General features: G+C 39.8%; 1 protein-coding gene across 3 annotated transcripts in view; it reads left to right on the forward strand.

The window, feature by feature from the left end:
- The window catches only part of LOC126334658 (zinc finger protein ZFP2-like), a 75,833-nt gene extending 72,812 nt beyond the window's left edge, over positions 1–3,021 (forward strand). For all 3 annotated transcript variants that reach the window (XM_049997109.1, XM_049997112.1, XM_049997110.1), the window contains one exon: positions 2,612–3,021. In XM_049997109.1, the coding sequence (XP_049853066.1) occupies positions 2,612–2,755 (144 nt within the window). In that variant the 3' untranslated portion in view covers positions 2,756–3,021. The remainder of the gene's footprint in view (positions 1–2,611) is intronic.
- Positions 3,022–12,764: the final 9,743 nt, after the last annotated feature.

Consider the following 12,764-nt stretch of genomic DNA (forward strand, 5'->3'; position numbering starts at 1 on the left):
GTTTACAGAGAATGGGTGTTTGTGCAAAGGGAAAAGTTCTGGACGACGAGAACAAGTGATGAAAATGTAGCACGCATCCAGCAAGCATTTGTTCGTAGCCCAGGAAAATCGACACGCAGAGCTAGCAGAGAGCTGCAAATTCCACAATCAACTGTATGGAGAGTCCTATGAAAAAGGTTAGTTATGAAACCTTATCGTCTGAAAGTGGTTCAAGCACTGTCTGCAGCTGATAAGATTAAAAGAATCGATTTCTGTGATTTTATCCTTGCTCAAATGGAAACAGATGAATCTTTCGTTTCAAAGATTGTGTTTAGTGATGAAGCATCTTTCCACACTAACGGGAAAGTCAACCGTCACAGTGTCTGTATATGGGGCACTGAGAATCTGCGGGAAACAACTCAATATGAACGTGACTCTCCTAAGGTGAACGTTTTCTGTGCCATTTCAGCCAATAAAGTTTTTGGTCCCTTTTTCTTCGAAGGTGCTACTGTAACTGGACTACAGTATCTGGAGATGTTAGAGAATTGGCTGTTCCCTCAGCTCGAACAAGAAGCACAACAATTCATATTTCAGCAGGATGGAGCGCCACCACATTGGCACTTATCTGTTCGTAACTACCTGAACGTCAACTACCCGAGGCGATGGATCGGCCGCCAGGCATCCCGTGACAGAGCACTTCATCACTGGCCTCCAAGAAGCCCTGATCTTACGCCCTGTGATTTTTTCTTATGGGGGTATGTTAAGGATATAGTGTCTTGGCCACCTCTCCCAGCCACCATTGATGATTTGAAACGAGAAATAACAGCAGCTATCTAAACTGTTGCGCCTGATATGCTACAGAGAGTGTGGAACGAGTTGGAGTATCGGGTTGATATTGCTCAAGTGTCTGGAGGGGCCATATTGAACATCTCTGAACTTGTTTTTGAGTGAAAAAAAAACCTTTTTAAATACTCTTTGTAATGATGTATAACAGAAGGTTATATTATGTTTCTTTCATTAAATACACATTTATAAAGTTGTGGTATTCTTTTTGAATCACCCTGTATATTGAAAGTATGGTTTCCTTAAAAGCAGGTTTTTTTAATTTGAGGTTTTACTGTAATTCATCCAGCCTGTTCCACTCTGTGATGATGGCCTTAATTAAGATGTGTATTTCATGCAGTGTGTGTGAAGGGTTCCTACAACAATGCATTACAAGTTTCAGCCTGTCTCAAGTGAGATCAGTCAGGATATGTCATCAGGTAATGCAGGATATTTTATTCAGATGATTACAGCATCCTGGGGAATATGGTCGTGATGTGGGTGTGATGTTCATATAAATTGTGTCTCAAAAAGATGAATCCATTGTCAAAATAATGATCCTCTCCCATATTAACATCTCCCTATTACGCTCTACATAAATGAGCGGCATTCAACATATGTACAGGAAATGGGCTCAGAATGTGAGTGACCCATATCCCTGCTGAAGACTAAGGACTGGGCATGTGTTGGTACCTACCCATCTCCACATTCTTCTACAACAGTTATTAGGTGTCTGATAGACCCTGTGCTTGTGGGTGAAGAGGATCAGTGCCATTGGCCAAAGTTCCATTACAGGTATTTGCTTGACCACCACCTTCACATTTCTTGGCATTCTGGGATTTGTGCTTTTGTTCACAGTGAATGCCAAGAAGCTAAATTTATTGTGTGGAGATGGTATATTTCATTGGCCAACAGAGCCTACCATGTTGCCTCCAAAAAGGCAAAATCCAATTAATTGCAACATGCTTGTGGTACCTACAAGGTGTAATTAGTAGCTAGTGCTCATCTGCTGGTAGTGGTAACCATGGATGAGCATACAATGCAGATCTTCAGTGGTTTGTGTCTCACGATAGCGGCAGATAGTTTGAATGATGTTGCTGCGCTTGAGAAATCTTCATGCTGTCTCTTTGAGTGGGTTTTGTTTACAGTTTTTAACTATTGTCTTTAATTATCTTCATTGTAATTGTTAGCCTGTGCGTGCCACATAGCTCCATGGTAACAGTTTTCATGAACCTTTGTTCCGTGCAAAATTTTGCACAATTTTCCTTGTTCATGAATTCAGGGGCATTATATTCAGATATTGTCACAGTCCAAAATATTCATTTGTAACTTCAAGTAGTGTTGCATTTTGTTTTTGAGATCTGTACATTTTTTACACCAAATGCAGATAAATGCTATGGGTAAGTCATACTATGCATTACAATACAGTTTGAATTACCAGTGTTCAATCATTTTTAAATGTCTGTATATCACTGACACACAGATTTAATCCTCTTCTCTTTCTACCTTGCTTATGCATGTTCTGCTCAACTCTGAGCTGTGCTTGAAGAAAGTCATTATTGTAATGCACAGGCCAAAATTGGTTTTAAAACAAATTTCTTCCTGCTTAGCACATAGTGCACCAAAATAAGCTGTTTGGCAAATCTGAAGTCAGTGGGCTGGATTTGTGGCGTGGCAACATTTGGAACTATTCCAAAAACAGTACTCTACTTTTTTAAATCGTACAAAGCTACAGAACAACACAAAGATTCAGCAGTTGAATCGACTGGTATTTGATCAAACTTTGTAAGTTTTCTTTTCCTCTTTTCAGGGTGAGCAGGTCAGTCTGAATGAACATGTTCCAGATGTCGAAGGTGAAAATATTATGGGTGAGCAAACTATTGAATTTACTACTCCTGATGGCCAGAAGCTGAGATTGGTTGCCTCCTTGGGGCCATTTACCAGTGAATTTTAATAATTCCATGTACATGTCACTTAGATTGTGTGAGTTGAACAAATTGTCATTTTGAGTGGATCATGCTTTTAATTGAAGTATTTCCAGCTGTAATTAAAATCATGTTGTTATAAGACTGGATTGTGTAAAAAAAAATATAATCTCCTGTATTTAAAAAAATGTACATATGGATTTAGCATGCAACTCTGATTGCATTGATAAACCAGTATTTGTAAATTAGAAAGTTGTTTGTATAAAAAACAATACATTCTTCACTGTCTTCTCTACTCGTCTTTGTAAATTCATCCTGCATTTAACATAACCAAAACACTTCAGTACAGATTTTATGAGGTACTGGTGCGAAACCTAAGTTTTACATCAGCTATGAACTACAATATGTATCATTCAAATACAATCGTGATATGTCTAAGCCTATAGGGTTTTCAGTGAGCACACAGTAATTCAACCTGTCAAAACATTTGCGACAATATATACCACTTATAGTGATGGCGCACACACATCAAATTAACATTTTTTTCTGCAAACACCTTTCATGGATCAGCTGCTATGTGGTAAATCCTTTTACATCCTGTTTTACTAAAGGCAGTTGAAAAAGCTTTGGAAGAGTTAATAGAGAACTGAGCTTTGAGGAATTTGTGAGAGATAATCACACAGATAAAGCCCTTTGCCAAAACTAATATTAGATATAAAGGTGTTTTCTAACTGGAGAAGTTATAGCACAACAAGAAAACTGAAGGAGACACATACAAGAACCGATTTTGGTACTCACCTTTGTACACTGTTAATAATGTTGGACATCAGCGCTGTATACTGCATTCACTTTATTTTTTTGCTATATGTTCTTCAATAACTGTGATTCTGGAAAATCATGGATGGGATACAAATATTGAAACAATAAAGATAGCAGCTTATCATCTACTTTAGGTGTTGAGCAGTTACTTTGTTACAGCCAACTACCAATGCTGGATTTTGACTGGGAAGTGGGATTGTGTCGTGCGGAGTTAAGTGATAGGAGACAGGTGGTTGATGGCTGGAACAGGAATCTGGCACCAGTGAGCAAGTTGCATGTGGCGCACAATGAAGAGAAGCAGTAAATTGGGAGGGAGTAGACACCAGGAGAGGGTAAGGAGAGTAAGGGGAATGGGGACGGGCAAGTGGAGATGGAGGACAGGAAGATTATGGGTGCAAAGCATGTGTTGTAGGGATAATCTGATGTTGTTCAGAAGTTTAAGTGTTTTTCTCTTATTTGTGTGTGTATCGAAAACTCAGTATCTCAACTACTGGTCACACCTTACCTTTAATTTTAATATTCCTGGTGTAATTTGCTAGATGTGTCTGCAGTAGACCTATGGATGAGATACAGCATCTAAAAGCACCTACAATGTCACACTGAAGGAATTGTCAGGTTAAGTGCAGATCAGAATATGTATGTGCAATTTATGTAAAATTGTGGAAACAAATTCATCCAGTTCTGGTTAATGCTAAACTACTGCATAAACTTTCCAGTACCTGTGTGTAACCAAGTACCACACATTAGGTGGAAGGACTTGCATCCCCTGTCCTCTATTCTACCTCCCCATCCCGATCCAGTCCTCCACCTCATTGTGCACTGCTTACAACACACTCTGCCTGCAGCCAGAATAAGTCCACCAGTGCCACATTCCTACCCTGTGCACTTGCTCCCCCTCTCTCCCAGCCATGTTTCTGCAACATTCCTTCCTTCCTTTCTTCCTACTGCCTCCCTTGATCTGGTCGAGCTCCAGTGCCAACAGAGTGCTTTTAGTAGGGACAGTCTAGTAGTGCTGATTTTATATTCTATTAGCTTTTAACAACATTCTCAGACTTTTTTTTTTTTCCTGTGACTTCATGATTCAATGTCTCAACTGTAGAGTGAGTTGTTACATTTACATATTCCATTATTTATATGCCACCATGGACTTCCCATTAATGCATTTATATTTGGGGACAAAGAATGACAGTCCAACCTCACATTGCTTACAGCAGTTACACAATTCCTTTTGCGTTTTATTGTTTCTGCACATATTCACCATACAATACGGTGATTTTCTTTAACTGAAGATTCAAGAGCACTTAGAAAGTTTGTTGCACTTGTGTTTCCTTGTCTGGTGGTCAGCCAATTGATGTTTTACTTTCTTGGCAATTTCTCTAAAATGTCACAAATGAGACTGGTGAAATTCAGCTACTGCTGGATTCTAATGAAGGCTGAAGGTGTGTAAAAATACTGTATTGATCTGATTATAAGACAATCTCCCTTCTTTCCAAGAGGCTTCTTGAGAAAAAAAATATTTTTAACATATTATACAGACATTTTTTAAAAAAATAAGGCATCTGCCTAAAGAGCATGTGAAAACTGCTGGATTTGGACGGGTTACTCCTGTAACTGAAATATCAGATCTGAAGATGGTTCTGAATGAACCGAAACCGGTCATATGGATAAAAATATTTGCAATCAAGACGGTTTTTAAGTAACAATATAATTACAATTATCGTTTTCATCAACATTATATTAGTTGTAGGTTACTTAAAACTATGAGCTTGACATACTTACGAAGCACTTTTCATACAGATATAATACTAGTCTAGAGAATAAAAAGGATTTTCAATTAGAATTATTTTTAGCTGATCTTTTAATTTGTTAGTAGGAAGGGTTGTGAGACTTTTTGGTAGGGCATTGGCTAGCTGCAGCCCAGCATGAAGTGCATTTTTTTCATATAAAGCTGTTCTGTGGCTATTTACATGGTATCTGAACTTTTGGCTTGTATCGTACTGGTACAGGTCACAGTTGAAATTTGGATTTATTGTTTTCACACGCATTATAACTTTCAATATGTATACACCTGTAATGGTAAGCACACCTAATTTTGGGAACAGATTCTGACATGATTCTCGAGGTTTGGCACCACAAATAATTCTGATAACTTTTTTCTGTAGTATTAATAATGTACTTAGGTTGGCTTGTGTTGTTGCACGCCGTATTTCTACAGCATAGTTTAAGTTTGAAGAGAATAGGGCATGATAAGCAGTTTTTAGCACACACATGTCCTTGCAATATTTGCTAATCATATTTATAGCAAACCATTCTTCGACAGCTTACATGCTAAGGAATCTATATGCATGTCCTATTTGAGGGTGTCCTGGATTGTAATTCCCAAGAACTTTGTCCATTTTTCCTTTTTTACAATGTCATTTCCTATGGATAATTTCATGTCAAATTCTATTTGTTTCCCTGTGTTAAATTCCATCATTGAAGTCTTTGAAGCACTTACATTTAGATGGCTTTCATTAAAATACTTGCCTATTTCTTTAGTTACACTGTTGCACAGTACCTCCAGACTCTCATAGTCTTTGTGTTTGCACACTATTGTCATCTGCATACAATATTTTTGTACAGTTAGGAGAACAATACTGTATATCGTTAACATAAATCAAGAAAAGAAGGGGTCCCAAGACAGAACCTTGAGGCACTCCAGATTAGATAATTTTAGATTTGTAAAACCGACTGTTTGTTTTAAGCAAGACAAATTGTTTTCTATTGCTCACATACGATTTTATTAGGTCATAGCCAGTTACTCTGATACCCAGGATCCACAGCTTGTTAAGTAATATGGTGATGTTGACACAATCAAAAGCTTTTTCTAGATCAAGGAACACTCCAGTTACATACTCCTTGTTCTCTATGGCCGTTATTATTTTGTCTATTAATTGTGCTGCTGCTACTTATGTTGACTTGTTTTTCATAAAGCCATTCTGATTTTCAAATATTAAATTGTGTTGACTCAGGAAAGTCATTACTCTAGTTTAAATAACTTCCTCAACTACCTTAGAAAATGCAGGTAAGATTGAGATGGGGCGGTAGTTTTCAATTTTAGATTTATCACCTTTCTTGTAAATCTGGGTTACTTGTGCTATCTTGAGACTATCAGGGAAACAACCTGATGCAATTACATCATTTACTGCTGTGGCCATGGCATCAGATATGTTGTCTATGCATCTTTTCAGTGTACTGATAGACAATCCATCATAGCCTGCTGATTTTGTATTTTTTAATGACATTATGTTTTTGCCTTCCTTGTTATTGGTTGGCACCAAGTGCTTTGTTTGATTGGAATGCCCCTATATCTATGCTGAAGATTCTTAAAATGGTCATTGACAGATTTTCCAACAGAAGAAAAGTACCCATTAAAAACATTTGCAATTTGACATTGACATTTCACGATATGCCCTTTATGGTTTATAGTAAAATCACTTGTTGATCTGTCCTTACAGTCCCTAAAGCTATTTATTACTTTCCAAACAGCTGAACCTGTGTTAGTAGAGTTTCTTAACATTGTGGCTACATATTTACTTTTAGTTTCTAGCAGAAGATTTTTATAGTAATCCTGATAGTTATAAATTCTACCTTTAGTCTATTATTGTTATTGTTATTATTTATCATTGTATATTGGAAAAGTCTAAGTTTCTCTCTTGCTGCTTTAACTTCATGAGTTACCAAGTTATTTTTTTGTATCTTTTTGCAGTCATTTTCTGTAAAGGTCACTTCTGGACATGAGACATAGAAGCAATAATAAAAATCACTGAAAGTAATGCTGGTTTTTTTTCCACCCCATTGTAAGCTTTTCAGCTAACTGTTGAAATCTTTAACATTGTCGTCATTGGTGATTCTTTTTGTCACATTGTTTCTCTTTTCTATTGACATGAAGATTGTCAGCTTCTATCAATACCTGTACTGCGTGGTGGTCAGAAATGGCAAGCTTCAGAACTGATGCATTGCATGTAAAGTGGGACATGTTAGTTATAATGTTGTCAATGCATGATTTTACACTATTTACCTCTCTAGTGGGCTTGTTTATCAGAAATGTTAAGTTAAATTGAGCTAATATTAGCATTAGTTTTTTAGATACAGAGTCATTGGACAGTAAGTCAATGTTTAAGTTAGTATTATGTTAACCCAGGCATTTTTATTGCAGTGTTTACTGTCAATGTCAACAAGCAGGTCATTAAGAACATCAAAGAAACTATCAAGGCTACCAGATGGAGGTCTGTATAGGCCTATAATAATTAAGTTCCCTTTCCCCCACTTACAATTATTTGCTGCTAGTTCTATTACACCCTCAGTGCTGGAAGCACTTCCATCTATTACACTATAATTACTACCACTGGCTGCAAAGATAGTTACCCCACCACCATGTTTCTCTTTTCTACTGAAGGCAGAGCAAAAGATCATGGAAAGTGGCTTACATACACTGATTAGCTGATCTGTGTACCCGTGTTCACTTATAACTAAAACATCAGGGTTATCAATTGCTGCAATGGTATCCAACTCGTGCTTATTGCCAAGACTTTGAAAGTTCTGCTGAATTAATTTGAAAGTGAGTTTGGATTGTTGAACGCTTGATGGACGTGTCACCCTACCAGAACTACTTATACATTAATCCCTAAAAAATAAATATCAGTTGATAGTGGGTTTGGTATTTCTCACTATCCACTTATTCAAGTTGGTCTGTTTCCATGTACTGGGAGCCTGAGAAGAATCAGCTTTACCTGGTGTTTTCAGCAGCCATTTGTCCAATGTCGTCCGTCTATATACATTCCTGCAGTCTTCTTGTGTTGTGGAGCACTCATTCTTCGAATGTGTGTGTTTTGAGTATATGTCGTTCCTAGCATTTACGACGATTTCACAAATAATGGACACTTAAGTGACTATTTCCGTGCCGGTTGAGGTGAAGGCCGTGAGTGGTGTAAAGATATCTACTAAAATGTTGCACATTAACCATTTGTACATTTGCGTAACTGTTGCAAATTTCTGCGTATTGACTGTTTGTATATGCTACTGCCCTGTTTACACACGAGAATTGAGGCAAGTCATACCTGTGTGGAATATCGAGAACAATGACGTTTGAGTCATTTAGATGGTTTAGGGCACTAATAGCATGCAAACCATCATTGTGTGCGACATCATTTGCACCACCACATATTACAATGAAGTCTTTCTTCATTGTCTTTTGAGAGATATTGTTTACAGTTGAAAGCACTTGGTCAGGACGAGTGCCAGGTTTAATAAAATCTGAAGCATTTACTTCACTGTTTATGCTTTATTTAGTACTGCATTAAGACTCTACTGCATGTCATCATAGATCTAACTCTGCAAACCATGGTGCAGGATATATTGCCATTGTGCATTGTATTACAGATTCTTCCTGTGCCATTTCTGTATGGCTAGTGAGAACAATAATTGCTGCAATTAGTGTAATATAGTTTTTTGTAGTTCCAAAAGAGGCGATGTCTAGGAGATTGTGTTATATTTTTCACTTTATACTGGTTCTTTAAACTTTTTAAGTAGACTTTTCTGCTAGAGTAATTGCAGTTTCCTTATATCTATGAATTAACTCCTCACCTGCTATACTTACAACTGAGCCTATATCATTATTCCATTTCATATTCCCACAAATTGTAACACCATGTTATTTGTAAGAGTTAACTGATTCCAACGTCAGGCCTGGTGGGCTAGTGGTGAAACACGTGACTGAAACCAGGGGGTCGCAGGATCGAATATACCCTGGATACTGGCACTGGGATGGAGTTGAGCCCGATTTGGTCCCACACATTCTGCCGGGAAAAAATCTGGGGATCTTTATGTCTACAGGAGCAGCTCAACATCATGTAGATAGTTCATACGCACAAATGCCGTATGTGGATAAGTAATGTAATGTTGAGAAATGGCACAACAATACTGTCACTTGAGAGACAACACATAAGGATACAGAACGTCTATGACATACTATTGTGCCATCAGAGTTCCCTCAATCACTACCAGCTGTGACCTGAAGTCATACTCAATGGTTTTTCACACCAGGACCCAGGAGTAACACCTGTGCCTCTCCAAAATATTGGAAGAATTAGACCTCTCCATAGATCACCACAATATTTGTTGACGATCGGCGTCCTTGGTAATGCAGAAATGTGATACATTGCTGAACACAAAACTACGGTCATCAGCAATTCCTGGTCATGTCACCACTCGAAACACAGATATTTACATGGTGGTGTTGACGGCAGCCTACACGGGGTACACGAATTTCCTAATCTGGCTGTTGGTAGTCTCTGATTAATGGTGTGGGATGACAAAGAAACATGTAGGGAGTCTATTATATGTCATTGGTCGGCAGGAGCAGATGTGAAAGGGTTACAGTGTGTTTAATGCACAACATGACCATCCTCCCTTGTGGTTGACTGGAAACTTAACGGGTATCTCTATATTCCATGATTTGATAGCTGGCCACATAGAGGTTCACAGTGAGTTCCCCTTTCAAACTCTCTCAAATAAGCATGTTATCCCCATGTCCTTCACAGTGATCACTCAACATCTGTTGCCATTGCAAAGATTGTGTCAGCACCGAGACATACCAGTGTTGAGTTTGTGTCTGTTCTGAGACGCCATGACCGACCTCATTTAAACTCTTCTATCAGGAGAGTTAATTTTGAGTTGGAACGGCCACTTGGGTCGGGTGCAGGGTCACATATTGGATTGGTTCCTGTTGATTCACTCACGTGGGATTATACTGGACATGGCCTACATCTCAACAGGAAAGAGAAGGGTAAACTGGCTGGGCTAATAGCAGGAAATGTTGGGGGTGGGGAGGCACTGCTATGAGTGGTAATATACCAGTGGTCATAGGTGTTGCAGCAGCACCTTTTTTAGGATAGGTAGGACAGAACGAAGTCAAGTTCTGAGAGAAATAAAGATTGAAACAAACCTTCAGTTTGAGAAAGAAATCGAAAAGCATAATCCTGGCACATGAGATCAACAAACACAGCTGTTGATTAAAAATTTAAAGCAGTAAGCAGAAATTTGATTTCTACCCGATTTCATCTCGGTAAATGTGAAATGCCAACTATCTTTAGTGCGTCAAAATATTCGAGGGCTTAGAAGTAAAATTATTGAACTACTTATGTACATTGATGAATTACAGTCATCGAATCCAGTTGATATAATCTGCCTCTCTGGACACCATGTGACCACTGGTATAGATATGTTAAACCTTACAGAATTTAAGTCAGCCTCTTACTTCTGTAGACAAAATATGGAAGAAGGTTGGAGTTGCCACATTTGTTAAAAACAGTTTTAAATTTAAGAATATTGACATTAATAAATTTTGCTTAGACCAGCTCTTTATAATATTAGCCATATACAGAGCACCTTCGGGAAATTTCAACCTGTTTATAAATGGTCTTTAAGATTTATTATCTCATCTAAAACTAAAAACAAAAACTAGTGGTTGCTGGGGATTTTAATATACACTCCTGGAAATGGAAAAAAGAACACATTGACACCGGTGTGTCAGACCCACCATACTTGCTCCGGACACTGCGAGAGGGCTGTACAAGCAATGATCACATGCACGGCACAGCGGACACACCAGGAACCGCGATGTTGGCCGTAGCAGCATTTGTGCCCGCCGCCGTCAGTGTCAGCCAGTTTGCCGTGGCATATGGAGCTCCATCGCAGTCTTTAACACTGGTAGCATGCCGCGACAGCGTGGACGTGAACCGTATGTGCAGTTGACGGACTTTGAGCGAGGGCGTATAGTGGGCATGCGGGAGGCCGGGTGGACGTACCGCCGAATTGCTCAACACGTGGGGCGTGAGGTCTCCACAGTACATCAATGTTGTCGCCAGTGGTCGGCGGAAGGTGCACGTGCCCGTCGACCTGGGACCGGACCGCAGCGACGCACGGATGCACGCCAAGATCGTAGGATCCTACGCAGTGCCGTAGGGGACCGCACCGCCACTTCCCAGCAAATTAGGGACACTGTTGCTCCTGGGGTATCGGCGAGGACCATTCACAACCGTCTCCATGAAGCTGGGCTACGGTCCCGTACACCATTAGGCCGTCTTCCGCTCACGCCCCAACATCGTGCAGCCCGCCTCCAGTGGTGTCGCGACAGGCGTGAATGGAGGGACGAATGGAGACGTGTCGTCTTCAGCGATGAGAGTCGCTTCTGCTTTGGTGCCAATGATGGTCGTATGCGTGTTTGGCGCCGTGCAGGTGAGCGCAACAATCAAGACTGCATACGACCGAGGCACACAGGGCCAACACCTGGCATCATGGTGTGGGGAGCGATCTCCTACGCTGGCCGTACACCTCTGGTGATCGTCGAGGGGACACTGAATAGTGCACGGTACATCCAAACCATCATCGAACCCATCGTTCTACCATTCCTAGACCGGCAAGGGAACTTGCTGTTCCAACAGGACAATGCACGTCCGCATGTATCCCGTGCCACCCAACGTGCTCTAGAAGGTGTAAGTCAACTACCCTGGCCAGCAAGATCTCCGGATCTGTCCCCCATTGAGCATATTTGGGACTGGATGAAGCGTCGTCTCACGCGGTCTGCACGTCCAGCACGAACGCTGGTCCAACTGAGGCGCCAGGTGGAAATGGCATGGCAAGCCATTCCACAGGACTACATCCAGCATCTCTACGATCGTCTCCATGGGAGAATAGCAGCTTGCATTGCTGCGAAAGGTGGATATGCACTGTACTAGTGCCGACATTTTGCATGCTCTGTTGCCTGTGGTTTTGTCAGTGTGATCATGTGAAGTATCTGACCCCAGGAATGTGTCAATAAAGTTTCCCCTTCCTGGGACAATGAATTCACGGTGTTCTTATTTCAATTTCCAGGAGTGTAGATGTCCTGAAAAACAGTCAGTGAACAGTTACTGAAATCAATTACATGGTCATTCAATTTAATTTCTACTGTAAATTTCCCAACTAGGATATACAAATAAGACTGCCACTGATAATATCTTTATAGACAATTCTAGGCAATTAGCCAGATTACAAAACCAATAGTAAATTGGCCATCTGACTACTGCAACACCTAACATTACATTTTGAAAATTTTCAGGGTAAAACATCTATCGGAACTAAGTTCAGAAGGCCATTAAAACATTCAAAAATTGAGAAACTTATGAGAATGCTCAAAGA

This window comes from Schistocerca gregaria, chromosome 2, assembly GCF_023897955.1.
Source record: "Schistocerca gregaria isolate iqSchGreg1 chromosome 2, iqSchGreg1.2, whole genome shotgun sequence".
NCBI classification, from domain to species: Eukaryota; Metazoa; Arthropoda; class Insecta; order Orthoptera; family Acrididae; genus Schistocerca; species Schistocerca gregaria.